Source organism: Staurois parvus, unplaced genomic scaffold (genome assembly GCF_062004578.1).
Source record: "Staurois parvus isolate SC_StPar_1 unplaced genomic scaffold, SC_StPar_1.0 ptg000494l, whole genome shotgun sequence".
Lineage (NCBI taxonomy): Eukaryota > Metazoa > Chordata > Amphibia > Anura > Ranidae > Staurois > Staurois parvus.
This window is the reverse complement of record NW_028318290.1, coordinates 735675-752774: the sequence shown is the minus strand read 5'-3', so window position 1 is coordinate 752774 and position 17100 is coordinate 735675. Positions and strand designations below refer to the sequence as shown.

Genomic DNA, 17100 nt, shown 5'->3' with positions numbered 1-17100 from the left:
TGTTTGATTTCACACCTCGGGGAAGGATGGCAGAACCTTCTCAAGAGTTCAAGGCATTCCCCAGAAGCACAAACAAGATAACATTTTTAACAGATCTGGTTTTCCCATTTCATATCATGGATTATGACAGATGTTGGTTCTAATTCAGAGTTCGCTCGACTGACCCCTCCCTAAACAGCGTATTGGTCAGTTACTCAGAGCCATTTCCCCTGCTGGGGGACTTTTAAAAACTCAGGCTAACAGGCCTAAAAAAAAAAAGCTAAAGAGATCTCCTAATTTTAACATTGTAACAGCAGGAGATCAAAGACCCTTCGCTCTGCAACTTAGATCTGCTTACCTTAATGCTGAACATGACAAGTAACTTAACCTTTTAACTTCTCCTTGTTATCTCTTTGCTGTGCTACTTTCTATGTATATACAGTTGCAAGAAAAAGTATGTGACCCCCTTGGGATTACGTGGAGTTTTGCATGAATTGGGCATAAAATGTGCTCTGAACGTCATCTAAGTCACAACAATAGAAGAACACAGTCTGCTGAACATAATACTACACACACATTAGATGTTGCCATGGTTTAATTGCACATAACATGTAAACATTCACAGTGCAGGGAGGAAAAAGTATGTGAACCTTTGGACTTAATAACTGGTTGACCCTCCTTTGGCAGCAATAACCTCAACCAAATGTTTCCCGTAGTTGCAGATCAGACCTGCACAAAGATCTGGAGTCATTTTGGACCACTCCTCTTCACAAAACTGTTTCAGTGTAGCAATATTCTTGGGATATCTGGTGTGAATCGCTCACTTCAGGTCATGGCACAGCATTTCAATGGGGTTGAGGTCAGGACTCTGACTGGGCCACTCCAGAAGGCGTATTCTGTGCTGTTGCAGCCATTGTTTTGTTGAATGACTTGTATGCTTTGGGTCATTGTCCTGTTGCATCACCCATCCTCTGCGGAGCTTCAGTTGGCGGACAGATGGTCGTACGTTTTCCTGCAAAATGTCTTGATAAACTCTGGAATTCATTTTCCCATCAATGACAACAATCCATCCAGGCCCTGAGGCAGCAAAGCAGCCCCAAACCATGATGCTCCCTCCGCCATGTTTCACAGTGGGGATGAGGTTTTGATGTTGGTGTGCTGGGCCTTTGTTTCTCCACACATAGTGTTGTGTGTTCTTCCCAAACAACTCAATTTTGGTTTCATCTGTCCACAGTATATTTTGCCAGTAGTGCTGTGGAACATCCAGGTGCTCTTTTGCAAACTTCAAACGTGCTGCAATATTCTTTTTGGACAGCAATGGCTTCCTCCTTGGTGTCCTCCCATGTACTCCATTCTTGTTCAATGTTTTCCTTATTCATCTTACCGACCGATCAACAACTGCTGCTAGACTCATACACCTCACCAACCGATCAGGGACTGCCACTAGACTCATACACCTTACCAACCAATCAGCGACTGCTACTAGACTCATACACCTTACCAACCGATCAGCGACTGCTACTAGACTCATACACCTTACCAACCGATCAGGGACTGCTGCTAGACTCATACACCTTACCAACCGATCAGGGACTGCTGCTAGACTCATACACCTTACCAACCGATCAGGGACTGCTGCTAGACTCATACACCTCACCAACCGATCAGGGACTGCTGCTAGACTCATACACCTTACCAACCAATCAGCAACTGCTGCTAGACTCATACACCTTACCGACCGATCAGCGACTGCCGCTAGACTCTTACACCTTACCAACCGATCAGCGACTGCTGCTAGACTCATACACCTTACTAACCGATCAGCGACTGCTGCTAGACTCATACACCTTACTAACCGATCAGCGACTGCTGCTAGACTCATACACCTTACTAACCGATCAGGGACTGCCGCTAGACTCATACACCTCACCAACCGATCAGGGACTGCTGCTAGACTCATACACCTTACCAACCGATCAGGGACTGCTGCTAGACTCATACACCTTACCAACCGATCAGCGACTGCTGCTAGACTCATACACCTTACCAACCGATCAGGGACTGCTGCTAGACTCATACACCTTACTAACCGATCAGTGACTGCCGCTAGACTCATACACCTTACCAACCAATCAGCGACTACTGCTAGACTCATACACCTCACCAACCAATCATTGACTGCTGTTAGACTCATACACCTCACCAACTGATCAGTGACTGCTGCTAGACTCATACACCTTACCAACCGATCAGTGACTGCTGCCCCTCTCTGCCAATCCCTTCACTGGCTTCCACTAACCCAACATATAAAATTCAAAATACTAACCACAACTTACAAAGCCATCCACAATCCTGCCCCTAGCTACATCACCAACCTCATCCACAGACACTGACCAAATCGCCAGCTCCGCACCTCCCATGATATCCTCCTCTCTAACTTCCTCATCACCTCCTCCCATGCTCACCTCCAGAGCCTCTCCCATCCTCTGGAACTCCCTACCACAGTATGTCTGGTCAGTCCCCACCCTGTCTGCCGTTAGGCGATCTTTGAAAACTCACTTCTTCAAGGAAGCCTACCCCACCTCCACCTAAGAACTGTACTTGAATCACCTCCACCAGATCATCCCCCGCAGCTATCACCTTTTGTACCACCTCCCTCTTCCTTCAGATTGTAAGCTCCATGAGCCGGGCCCTCCTATTCCTTCTGTACTGAAATGTATTGTAATTGTACCGCCCCCCTTATATTGTACAGCGCTGCACAGACTGTTGGCGCCATAAATCCTGTATAATAATAATCATATACTCCTGACCACTACACTTAGTTTGCAGGGCTGTATATAATAGTCTCCTGACCTCTACACTCTGGGCCATTATTCATGATTAACCGTAAACTGATGACCTGTAAAGGCTTTTGAAGTCACCTATGAGAAATGTTTCATCGTTACACCGACACACACAATTTTTTTTTTTACTCTTTATTATATTTTTACTTTTAACAAGATTGTAGTCATAAAATCAGGAAATAGTAAAGGAAGGAATCTGATTGGTCAGGAAGATCCCTTGTCTGGAATGTGGGGGCGGAGTCATTATTATTGGTGTACAATACAATACACAACGTGTTCCATTATTATAACAAAGTATTGTAGAAAAGATCCCAAACATAGAAAATGGGGGAAAGGAGGAAATAAAGGCAGATATGAAGGGGAATCTGTGTACGGGGAACACCTTAACAATCACCACCATTTTATTCTCCAGGGCCTCTGATGTCACAGAATAGATGTTTGGGGGTTTATCTCATCTTCAGGACCAAAATCTGCATTTTCCCATGTGTGCAAAATCATGCAGAAACAGCTCTGGCAGTGAGAGGGTTAATGTGGGCTAGATGGGATCCCTCTGCTGGGGTGACATTAGAGCTCCCCCTAGCTGCAGCCTGGTAATAACATTGCTGGGAGGTCTATTCATTTCTCTGCTCCATACTTCCCGTCTTTATAGAAACGTCTCCTGACATTTGGGGGTCTATTCATAGAATGTGTAGAACCATTCACCTGGTGAAAGTGCATGTCCATTCCTCCTGTGTGAATGGGGAATGGTGAATGTTAGGAGTCTATTTGCTGAGCGGGATGAATATTTCCCATTGATTTCAAATGAAACGTTGCCCTTGTACACTAGGTGGAGCTGATTACTATGATACTTAGCGCCATCTAAAGGCCAAACAAGCAATTTTGGATTTTAAATCAATGATTGGATTAATAATATGGTTTTATTTAATTTATTTTCTTCAACTCATAAATGTATGAGAGTGATCTCCGGTATTTGTATGACACCCCCCCTCACATAGCACACTAATAATATGTTGGGGGCTGTGATCTCCGGTATTTGTATGACACCCCCCCTCACATAGCACACTAATAATATGTTGGGGGGGTGTGATCTCCGGTATTTGTATGACACCCCCCTCTCATAGTACACTAATAATATGTTGGGGGTGTGATCTCCGGTATTTGTATGACACCGCCCCTCACATAGCACACTAATAATATGTTGGGGGGGTGTGATCTCCGGTATTTGTATGACACCGCCCCTCACATAGTACACTAATAATATGTTGGGGGGTGTGATCTCCGGTATTTGTATGACACCGCCCCTCACATAGCACACTAATAATATGTTGGGGGTGTGATCTCCGGTATTTGTATGACACCGCCCCTCACATAGCACACAAATAATATGTTGGGGGGTGTGATCTCCTGTATTTGTATGACACCGCCCCTCACATAGTACACTAATAATATGTTGGGGGGTGTGATCTCCGGTATTTGTATGACACCGCCCCTCACATAGCACACTAATAATATGTTGGGGGGGTGTGATCTCCGGTATTTGTATGACACCGCCCCTCACATAGTACACTAATAATATGTTGGGGGGGTGATCTCCGGTATTTGTATGACACCGCCCCTCACATAGTACACTAATAATATGTTGGGGGGGGTGATCTCCGGTATTTGTATGACACCGCCCCTCACATAGTACACTAATAATATGTTGGGGGGGGTGATCTTCGGTATTTGTATGACACCGCCCCTCACATAGCACACTAATAATATGTTGGGGGGTGTGATCTCCGGTATTTGTATGACACCGCCCCTCACATAGCACACTAATAATATGTTGGGGGGTGTGATCTCCGGTATTTGTATGACACCGCCCCTCACATAGCACACTAATAATATGTTGGGGGGTGTGATCTCCGGTATTTGTATGACACCGCCCCTCACATAGCACACTAATAATATGTTGGGGGGTGTGATCTCCGGTATTTGTATGACACCGCCCCTCACATAGCACACTAATAATATGTTGGGGGTGTGATCTCCGGTATTTGTATGACACCGCCCCTCACATAGCACACTAATAATATGTTGGGGGGTGTGATCTCCGGTATTTGTATGACACCGCCCCTCACATAGCACACTAATAATATGTTGGGGGGTGTGATCTCCGGTATTTGTATGACACCGCCCCTCACATAGCACACTAATAATATGTTGGGGGGTGTGATCTCCGGTATTTGTGTGACACCGCCCCTCACATAGCACACTAATAATATGTTGGGGGGTGCGATCTCCGGTATTTGTGTGACACCGCCCCTCACATAGCACACTAATAATATGTTGGGGGGTGCGATCTCCGGTATTTGTGTGACACCGCCCCTCACATAGCACACTAATAATATGTTGGGGGTGTGATCTCCGGTATTTGTATGACACCGCCCCTCACATAGTACACTAATGATATGTTGGGGGTGTGATCTCCGGTATTTGTATGACACCGCCCCTCACATAGCACACTAATAATATGTTGGGGGTGTGATCTCCGGTATTTGTATGACACCGCCCCTCACATAGCACACTAATAATATGTTGGGGGGTGTGATCTCCGGTATTTGTATGACACCGCCCCTCACATAGTACACTAATAATATGTTGGGGGGTGCGATCTCCGGTATTTGTGTGACACCGCCCCTCACATAGCACACTAATAATATGTTGGGGGTGTGATCTCCGGTATTTGTGTGACACCGCCCCTCACATAGTACACTAATAATATGTTGGGGGGGTGTGATCTCCGGTATTTGTATGACACCGCCCCTCACATAGCACACTAATAATATGTTGGGGGGGTGTGATCTCCGGTATTTGTATGACACCGCCCCTCACATAGCACACTAATGATATGTTGGGGGTGTGATCTCCTTTATTTGTATGACACCGCCCCTCACATAGTACACTAATAATATGTTGGGGGTGTGATCTCCGGTATTTGTATGACACCGCCCCTCACATAGTACACTAATAATATGTTGGGGGTGTGATCTCCGGTATTTGTATGACACCGCCCCTCACATAGTACACTAATGATATGTTGGGGGTGTGATCTCCGGTATTTGTATGACACCGCCCCTCACATAGTACACTAATGATATGTTGGGGGTGTGATCTCCGGTAATTGTATGACACCGCCCCTCACATAGTACACTAATAATATGTTGGGGGTGTGATCTCCGGTATTTGTATGACACCGCCCCTCACATAGTACACTAATAATATGTTGGGGGTGTGATCTCCTGTATTTGTATGACACCGCCCCTCACATAGTACACTAATAATATGTTGGGGGTGTGATCTCCGGTATTTGTATGACACCGCCCCTCACATAGTACACTAATAATATGTTGGGGGGTGTGATCTCCGGTATTTGTGTGACACCGCCCCTCACATAGCACACTAATAATATGTTGGGGGTGTGATCTCCGGTATTTGTGTGACACCGCCCCTCACATAGCACACTAATAATATGTTGGGGGTGTGATCTCCTGTATTTGTATGACACCGCCCCTCACATAGTACACTAATAATATGTTGGGGGGGTGTGATCTCCTGTATTTGTATGACACCGCCCCTCACATAGTACACTAATAATATGTTGGGGGTGTGATCTCCGGTATTTGTATGACACCGCCCCTCACATAGTACACTAATGATATGTTGGGGGTGTGATCTCCGGTATTTGTATGACACCGCCCCTCACATAGCACACTAATAATATGTTGGGGGGTGTGATCTCCAGTATTTGTATGACACCGCCCCTCACATAGCACACTAATATTTGTTGGGGGGGTGTGATCTCCGGTATTTGTATGACACCGCCCCTCACATAGCACACTAATAATATGTTGGGTGTGTGATCTCCGGTATTTGTATGACACCGCCCCTCACATAGTACACTAATAATATGTTGGGGGTGTGATCTCCGGTATTTGTATGACACCGCCCCTCACATAGTACACTAATAATATGTTGGGGGTGTGATCTCCGGTATTTGTATGACACCGCCCCTCACATAGTACACTAATAATATGTTGGGGGTGTGATCTCCGGTATTTGTATGACACCGCCCCTCACATAGTACACTAATAATATGTTGGGGGGTGTGATCTCCGGTATTTGTATGACACCGCCCCTCACATAGCACACTAATGATATGTTGGGGGTGTGATCTCCGGTATTTGTATGACACCGCCCCTCACATAGCACACTAATGATATGTTGGGGGGGTGTGATCTCCGGTATTTGTATGACACCGCCCCTCACATAGTACACTAATAATATGTTGGGGGGGGTGATCTCCGGTATTTGTATGACACCGCCCCTCACATAGTACACTAATAATATGTTGGGGGGGGTGATCTCCGGTATTTGTATGACACCGCCCCTCACATAGCACACTAATAATATGTTGGGGGGTGTGATCTCCGGTATTTGTATGACACCCCCCTCACATAGTACACTAATAATATGTTGGGGGTGTGATCTCCGGTATTTGTATGACACCGCCCCTCACATAGCACACTAATAATATGTTGGGGGGGTGTGATCTCTGGTATTTGTATGACACCGCCCCTCACACAGCACACTAATATGTTGGGGGGTGTGATCTCCGGTATTTGTATGACACCGCCCCTCACATAGCACACTAATAATATGTTGGGGGGTGTGATCTCCGGTATTTGTATGACACCGCCCCTCACATAGTACACTAATGATATGTTGGTGGGGGTGTGATCTCCGGTATTTGTATGACACCGCCCCTCACATAGTACACTAATAATATGTTGGGGGTGTGATCTCCTGTATTTGTATGACACCGCCCCTCACATAGTACACTAATGATATGTTGGTGGGGGTGTGATCTCCGGTATTTGTATGACACCGCCCCTCACATAGCACACTAATAATATGTTGGGGGGTGTGATCTCCGGTATTTGTATGACACCACCCCTCACATAGTACACTAATAATATGTTGGGGGTGTGATCTCCGGTATTTGTATGACACCGCCCCTCACATAGTACACTAATAATATGTTGGGGGTGTGATCTCCTGTATTTGTATGACACCGCCCCTCACATAGTACACTAATAATATGTTGGGGGTGTGATCTCCGGTATTTGTATGACACCGCCCCTCACATAGCACACTAATAATATGTTGGGGGGGTGTGATCTCCGGTATTTGTATGACACCGCCCCTCACATAGTACACTAATAATATGTTGGGGGAGTGTGATCTCCGGTATTTGTATGACACCGCCCCTCACATAGTACACTAATAATATGTTGGGGGAGTGTGATCTCCGGTATTTGTATGACACCGCCCCTCACATAGTACACTAATAATATGTTGGGGGTGTGATCTCCGGTATTTGTATGACACCGCCCCTCACATAGCACACTAATAATATGTTGGGGGGTGTGATCTCCGGTATTTGTATGACACCGCCCCTCACATAGTACACTAATAATATGTTGGGGGGTGTGATCTCCGGTATTTGTATGACACCGCCCCTCACATAGCACACTAATAATATGTTGGAGGGTGTGATCTCCGGTATTTGTATGACACCGCCCCTCACATAGTACACTAATAATATGTTGGGGGTGTGATCTCCTGTATTTGTATGACACCGCCCCTCACATAGTACACTAATAATATGTTGGGGGGGTGTGATCTCCGGTATTTGTATGACACCGCCCCTCACATAATACACTAATGATATGTTGGTGGGGGTGTGATCTCCGGTATTTGTATGACACCGCCCCTCACATAGTACACTAATAATATGTTGGGGGTGTGATCTCCGGTATTTGTATGACACCGCCCCTCACATAGCACACTAATAATATGTTGGGGGGTGTGATCTCCGGTATTTGTATGACACCGCCCCTCACATAGCACACTAATAATATGTTGGGGGGGTGTGATCTCCGGTATTTGTATGACACCGCCCCTCACATAGCACACTAATATGTTGGGGGGTGTGATCTCCGGTATTTGTATGAGAAGATCAACATGTGACATGGCTGAATGAATGCTGGTCATATTAGTTCATCTATTCTCTAAGTGGGGCGGTATCTATTGGGCCAATCCCTTTTACAAACCACACATAATATCGCCCTTCAAAGTGAAAACAGAAACGATTTGCACAAAATCAAAGAGTAGAAATATTTTCCGGTGGATCCCCTCTACCCAGACCCCATATGTAGACATAGAACAACAAGCTGTGTTCCCTCTCGTGCCGCACTCCTCCAACCACCCAAACCCACACAGAAGCCAAGGGAAATAATGAGAGGAAAGTTCCCCCCTAGTTTGGGGCGGAGTTCTCCTTCCCTCCTGTTGGGGGATGGGAGAAGGATGGACTGAAGACAGAGAGACGCTTCGGGGTCACCACTGTTCTGTAGAGCCTTGAAATGAAGGACATCAACTTCAGAAGTTCTTGTTGTCTGTGTAAAGTTCCCCGATAACGAGATCTGGGCTCTCCCGGCTTCTAGCTCTGTAACCCGCTATATCATTATCAGGAAACGCAACTCCGACACCCAAGAAGGGCTGAAGTTGTGTCCTTCATTTCCAGGATCTACTGACCACTCTGCACCCCGACATTTACTGCACTTCATCCATGTCTTTGGGGACCTCTGATCTCCTTATGAACTGTTCCTTCCATGATGAAGATCAGCCATGGAGTATATCTGAGGTGTATATCAGGGTGTCAGAAGGGGACAGGAAAGAGCCCCTCTAAGTGTAGACTCACTAATAAATATATTGGTATACAAGGTCAGCAACAAACAGTAAACAGGCTCATCAGTAAAACATCCCCAGGAAGAGGTCCAAGCTCCTTGAGCACACATGACTGTTACAGACATTGCACATGCTCAGAAACATGTTGCGTTCTTCCAAGGCAACATCATCACGCCAGCACTGCGGTCCACACTGCATTCCAGCCCTGATTTCCAGCTGTGGGATGTCTGCTGGCCAGCTTCCTCCCCCATAGACAGCGGCACACACCGATCACGCTGGAGTCCTTCTTCCCGGTGATGTGTTACTGATGAGCCTGCTTACTCTGATTTTATGGGAGGGGTCTGCCTTGTACACCAAGAAATGTATTAGGGGGGCTACACTTAGAGGGGCTTTTTCCGGCCCCGCTTGTCTTCTTTACATTGCAGCCAGCATCTGCTCCAAGGACAAGCTTGTCCTCCCTGGATGGACTTTCAAAGACGGACATTTCCCGCACTTAAGGCACTGATACACCTTGAGGGTTATGTGGGACCCCTGATGTACAGGAAGATAGGACTTCAGTGAGGAACATTTCCCTCACTCAGGACAGGAATATGGCTTCTCCCCCGTGTGCAATCTCTGATGCCTGGAAAGATCAGACTTCTGTGAAAAACATTTCCCACACATAGGACAGGAATACGGCTTCTTCGCTGTGTGGCATCTCTGATGTTTGTAAAGACCGGACTTGTCTGAAAAACATTTCCCGCACTCAGGACAAGAATAAGGCTTCTCACCTGTATGAAATCGCTGATGTGCATAAAGATTGGACTTCTGTGAAAAACATTTCCCGCACTCAGAACAGGAATACGGCTTCTCCCCCGTGTGAGATCTCTGATGAATGTAAAGAATAGACTTCCTTGAAAAACATTTCCCACACTCAGGACATGAAAATGGCTTCTCCCCAGTGTGAGATCTCTGATGTGTGTAAAGATTGGATGTCTTGGAAAAACATTTCCCACACTCAGGACAGGAATATGTCTTCTCCTCCATGTGAGATCTCTGATGCCTATAAAGATTGGACTTCAGTGAGAAACATTTCCCGCACTCAGGACAGGAATATGGCTTCTCCCCAGTGTGAGATCTCTGATGTGCGTAAAGACTGGATTTGTCAGAAAAACATTTCCCACACTCAGGACAGGAATATGGCTTTTCCCCTGTGTGAGATCTCTGATGTGTGTAAAGATTGGTCTTCTGTGAAAAACATTTCCCGCACTCAGGACAGGAATATGGTTTCTCACCTGTGTGGAGCCTCTGATGTATTTGAAGATTGGACTTTCGTGAAAAACATTTCCCGCACTCAGAACAGGAATACGGCTTCTGTCCCGTGTGAGATCTTTTATGAACATTAAAATTGGATTTAGATTGGAAACCCTTCCCACACTCAGTACAGGAGAAGTTCTTCCCTGTTGGAAGGCTGGCCCGGTCCCGCACAGTCTGAGGTTCCTCAGGATACGAGGAATCCGATGGTCCATCTACACTGGGTGGTTCCGGATGGACATTGGAGGGAGCCGGGTTTTCTCCTGGACTATACTGTGTGATGTCCTCATCTTCTACATTCCAGTCAGGAGACAAAGTGAGACAATCCTCGGAGGTTTTCCTCATCTCCCGGCCATGGACTAAAATACAAAGACAAAGAGGATTACTAGACAGGAGCTGATTGGTTCCCCCAAACCAGAACTCCACCCACATCAGGCAGCTTGGTCTCCGAGGAGCTTACAATTCCACCCTCAAGGGAACTAGGAAATGGCTCCTCTGATCTCCTACCAGGTCATTTCTTTATTCATGGACCTTAGTCAGAGAGTGAGGAAACAACCAGAACTGTCTTTTATAGGAGGGACAGTGATGAGGGGATTATAGGACGAGGGTCCCCACCCCCTCTATCACTCATCGCCATCTTCCCAACACAAGAAGTACTGCACTTCCTTATTTAGTCCATGATTTAGTCATGAAGAACAGCGGGGCTGAGCCCCACCAGAGGTCAGAGAGTGAGGATGGGGGGAGAACAACCAAGATGAAGACTGGACTGATCCTGAAGACCACCATCATTGGGGTATTGACTCCTCCCTCATTATCACTTTCTGTTTAAGGGTCCAAAGTTGGAGGATGTTATCACATTATTATCACCATGTAAAAGTCTGTGCTCCAATCACATCATCCGATATAAAATGTCCAGCTGGGAGGAAATGGGTGTGACAAAAGAGAAACTATATTATGTGTATATATAGAAGTGGGGGGAGGGGGGAGAGCAGAAGTCAACAGTATGTAATGTACAACATAGAGTATATAGTGCAGGGGTCAGGAGGATGTAATGTACAACATAGAGTATATAGTGTAGGGGTCAGGAGTATGTAATGTACAACATAGAGTATATAGTGCAGGGGTCAGGAGTATGTAATGTACAACATAGAGTATATAGTGCAGGGGTCAGGAGTATGTAATGTACAATAGAGTATATAGTGTAGGGGTCAGGAGTATGTAATGTACAACATAGAGTATATAGTGCAGGGGTCAGGAGTATGTAATATACAACATAGAGTATATAGTGCAGGGGTCAGGAGTATGTAATGTACAATATAAATTATACAGTGTAAGGGTCAGGACTCATAATATTATTATTCATCAATCAGTAGAAGCTTCAATGTTTACTGTAGACAAGTTGCAGAGATCCCACACCGCTGCCTCCCATCTCCTGAGACTGCACTCAGTGACTTGGGTCTGAGACACTACAGACATATCCCTCCACCCGGCACAGCCAGCAGACCACAGAGCAAGGAACCCTGGGAGAAATGTACTGTCAGAGATCTTACTAGACCCAGACATGGGACAGAAGACCCAAAGCACACACCCCAGGTGTCTAGGTCTAGTAACACTTATGGTGAAATGAACATTTTGCTGCCAGCTGAACCCCAGAACCTCCATAAATCCAGTCTAGATACATAAATTGTGTCTGCAGCACAGAGAAGGAAGATTATCCGAGAGAAATCCAGGAATACAGGACGGGGAACACAGCTCAGGAAAGTGACCAGGGGATTACAGGCTGATATCACCCAGTCCCCGCCCTACTCTGGACCAATCAGTGAGCAGTATGGGTGGAGGAATGGATTTAGTGTTCATGACCCACCTGTGCTGATCTCTGTAGGAGTGTCCTCCTCTATAAATGTCCCCGTTATTCCATCCTCCTCCATAGACTGCTGATCATCCCTCACATACGCCTCTTCTTCTTCTGCTTTCACCTCAAATTCTATATCGATTGGATCTCCACCCTAAAGCAAGAGAATGATAGAAGAGGTCATCTGTAAAATATGAGCTTTATTATTGTGACATCACACACAAAATCCACACATTGTCTCCACAAGTCCATGTTCTAGATGCTCCATCCCACCAACTAGGTCTGGACCTGGCCAATAAAATTGTCCCAGGCATTTTAGAGTGAGCAGTCCAGTGTAATCCTCCGCAGAATGTAGAAAAAGAAAACTTTCCACCCACATATCTCCATCTCTGAGGCACAACACTGCCGGGGGGTGTAGGTGAGGCAGACACAGGAGGAGAGGGAGGAAGGAGGAGGAACAGAACCAGCTCTCTCTCTCAACTCCTGTCCATGCGGGAAAAGGGGGGAATGTCACTGCTAGCTCTGAGCTGTAAGAGAGAGACTCTTTCAGCTCATAGCCCTGCGGCCACTGGGGAGCCACAGTCCAGCCTCCTGGGGCCCCTAACAATAGCATCAGAGCAGCAAGGTCACCTTTCCCCCTGGCTGTCCTCCATGGCTCTGGGGCTCCAGAGCTGTCTGCCTCTGCCTCACTCCCTCCTCATGCATTGCAGGGTTCTAAGGAAATGCAGCAGAGTTCCCAGAGTTTTGGCCCTGTCCACCAGGCAAATACCCAGTGTGCCCTAAGACCAGTCAGGGCCTGCCACCAACCTTGTAATGGTGAGGGATGGTGTGACCCTCCTGTGTGGAATCCCGGGAATACAGAGGACGGGGACATCTCTCTGGTGGGTTCCTGTAGCTGGATGACTCCACCATGGTGTCCTGGTACAGATCTTTGTGTTCTTCTGGAATCTCTGACTCCTCCATCCCCCCATCCTCATCATCCTCCTCTTTTATCTGTTCTTTAACCTCAACTTTAGGATCTCTCAGGTTTCCACTCTGAATATATAATAAAAATTCCATCAATGGTAACAATGCAGATAATGTACAGATCCTAATGATACTGTCAGTGATTGTTCCTCATCTACCTGATGATGGTGAGGGATGATGTGACCTTCCTGTGTGGAATCCCGGGAATACAGAGGACGGGGACATCTCTCTGGTGGGTTCCCATGACTGGATCCATCTGTAGGAAACACACACACTGACTGAATCCATTGTTTCTATGTGTTTATCAGATGATGGGGGATCTAGGTGGATCCTCCGTACTGCTCTCTCCTTTACAATAAAGTCTCCTCTTACCCGGTGATGTGAGGGGCGGCTGATTGTCCATCATGACGTCCTTGTAGAGATCCTTGTGTCCTTCTAAATACTCCCACTCCTCCATGGAGAAATAGACAGTGACACCCTGACACCTTATAGGAACCTGACACACACAATGATACAGTCACCATCCAGACACATCCCTTGTCTGTTACTGGAGAATGTCCCAGAATTCCCGGCACCGCTCACCTCTCCTGTCAGCAGCTCAGTGATCTCTCTGGTGACTTCTAGAATCTTCTTCTTCTTTCTCTCTTCTATCAGGGAGGGAGGTGGAGGCAATGTGATGTCATATGATCTCCAGACTTCACAGGAGGAAAACTCTACATCTGAACACAAATAGTCACATCAAATGATATTCCCAGAATCCTCCTCACCTCTCCATTCAGGTCTCCATTTTATTAAAGCCCCACTTCAGGCTGAGGTATAATTTCCCCCCACAGGACCCCCACACTACGCAGGGTATAGGCTTGTTGCAGCATTCTGATGTCATTACATACAACGCAGGACCAACAGTCCCACTTTACATGGGAGGATACCAAGGGACCCCACATCCTAAGAGCATCAGAAAAATGTCAGATGGAGGGACATTGGGAGGAGGAGCTGTGAGGTCAGTGTGATGTCATAGGATTCTCTGACTTCCATCATGAAGGAGATGAGGGGGAGGGGAGGAAGTCACTGAAGGTGACCATAGATCCATGGAAATTCAGCTGGTTCAGCAGGGATCGCTCACATTTCCATCCATGTGTGGCCACTGCCAGACAAAAGACACTCCCCCAGCGGCTGCAGCCAATAGCTTCAGTGCTGATCTGTGTATTCTGAGAGCGGAGGAGTCCCCCCATTGTCAGAATACAAGAGTGCAGCGGGGAGGATTCCCCCATCCACCTCCAATGTGTGGATGGGGGAATCAGATTAGTTTTTATGGTCATCCCGCTGGCTGAACGATAAAACTGAACCATGTAGGCCAGCTTTGGGAGCAAATATATTATCATCAACTCCTCCCCCTGAAGGGGTTCATCTACGTATTACCTCCTCTGCTGCCAGATCCAGGAATGTCGACTCTCTACTTCCTCCTGATTCACATCTCCTACGGGACTTCCTGTCTGTACCTGACATCACTTCCTGTCTGTACCTGACATCACTTCCTGTCTGTCTTCCATAGAGACTTCCTGTCTGGGTAGAAGTGAGATCCCCACCTTGTGGAGCTCAGAGGAACTGCAGCCCCGAGAAGCGTCTGGTAGTGTGACCCCGGCCTTGTGCTGGGTGTGTATGGACTGTAGATCCTTATAGAGGGGTCACCTCCACTCCCACCAAGGGGGACAGAAATATATGACTCCTCGGGGGAGGGGTTTTGGCCCCTTTGATTTTGCAGTAACATTGATTGCAGATTTAGTCCTGTAGAACATCTGGTATATGGATACAAAGCCCCCCAGCTGGGAGTAAAGGGTGGAAATGGCTGGTGACCCCCAGATTTGGGCAATGATGTCATCACTATAAATGGATAAAACCCGCGCTATGTGTAACAACTCCAAACCTACAAAAACCTTCTAGCGGACTGCTGCTGTAACAAAGGGAAGGATTCCCTGTCATCTAGAAGAGCATTATGTGTCACAGCGCTGTCCTATTGTGTGTGCACAGAAATCATCACAAATACACTACAAATATGTGGAGACATTCAGAGATAAAGAGCTCGGGGCTCCAAATCCTATTCTCTGCACATCCACTGCTTCCACTTTACACCCACTTCATTGGTCTTATGGGGTTTATCAATAAATGAAGGAAACTGAACCGTGTGCAAATCCATCCACAACATAAAGTGCTTTGTGCTCAAGATGCTGCTCCCTGCAGATCCACTGCTTCCACTTTACACCACTTCATTCATCTCATCAGATTTGCTGCTATAGCAAATCATGTATAATGATGTCCCATCTCGCTGCTCGTAAGCACAATTCTGCAGCTAATTGGCCACTAGGATTACTTTTACATGAAAGCCGACCACCAGCTAATAAACCAGCACTAGAATGATGCCTGTAGCTGCAAGCATCCTCCCGGTATAACCACTCCAAGTCCAGCGACGTTCCAGTACATTGCTGGTCCATGTTGGACATATATGTACCAGCAGAGAACACGGACATACGATGAATCGGGTCTGCGGACCAATATGACTGCAATTCATTCTTTTCTGTAATGTTCATGTTGAGGGTTCGGCCCAAAAAGTTTTAATTTCATAAACGGTGATAGAGTTCCATGTGAATTGTGTGACAAGAGCTGAATTTGGGTGTCGCCATGTATTGTGGTGTATAAATTGCCTTGGCCCACAATTGGTACAAATCTTCTGTGAAGAACAGTGGAGGGGCTGAACACTAGTGCTGGCAGTGACCGGGCCGATCCGGCTAACACTGAGTATTGGGGACACTATACAAAGCCGGCACTAGTATAGTTCTGTTCATGATCAATATATTGATCCGTACAAACACTATACTAGTAATGGCGGTGATCAGCGACCTATAGCGTGAGTGCCACAGTGTGCGGCCAATCTAACGCCAGCTGACCCTGGCTGGGAGGGGCTTACTGACCCTGACACTATGTGATGTCACTAGTGGCAGGAATACAGTGATCAGTGAAACATTCTATATACTGACACTGTACTAATGGCACTGGCTGGGTGACGGGGCCATCAAAGGGTTAAATGTGCTAATCTAACATGTGTGTACAATGTAGTGGTGCTTTTACTCGGTGCCGTGTTCTCTCTTCTCTCCCTGGACCGGCTGTGGGGGACAGTGGGGGGTGCAGGCGCATTGACACCACAAAACAGGAAGCGATGCAGATTACGCCACTTTGACAAGAGCTGCTGCTCGCCCACAAAATGCAGGTAAGTGGTTGGCAAGTAGGTAAAAAAAATACATTTTAAAACAAAATTCTCAATATATTTAACTTTTTTTTTTAAATACTTGTATCAGAATAGTAGGATGTTACCATAGTAAC

At 46.5% G+C, this 17100-nt stretch overlaps 3 protein-coding genes across 3 annotated transcripts in view; 2 read left to right on the top strand and 1 right to left on the bottom strand.

Moving 5' to 3' along the window:
• LOC149452141 (uncharacterized) overlaps positions 1-17100 on the top strand; it is a 408968-nt gene that overhangs the window by 214196 nt on the left and 177672 nt on the right. The gene's annotated exons all lie outside the window — the stretch shown is intronic.
• The window catches only part of LOC149452147 (uncharacterized), a 107110-nt gene that overhangs the window by 73343 nt on the left and 16667 nt on the right, over positions 1-17100 (top strand). The gene's annotated exons all lie outside the window — the stretch shown is intronic.
• On the bottom strand, positions 8708-14321 carry LOC149452148 (uncharacterized). The gene is made up of 4 exons (XM_089689718.1): positions 14098-14321; positions 13884-13981; positions 13567-13794; positions 8708-11084 (listed from the first exon to the last, which is right to left on the bottom strand). Exons 1-4 carry the CDS (start codon positions 14180-14182, stop codon positions 10188-10190), a joined length of 1308 nt encoding a protein of 435 aa, XP_089545844.1. The 5' UTR covers positions 14183-14321; the 3' UTR covers positions 8708-10187.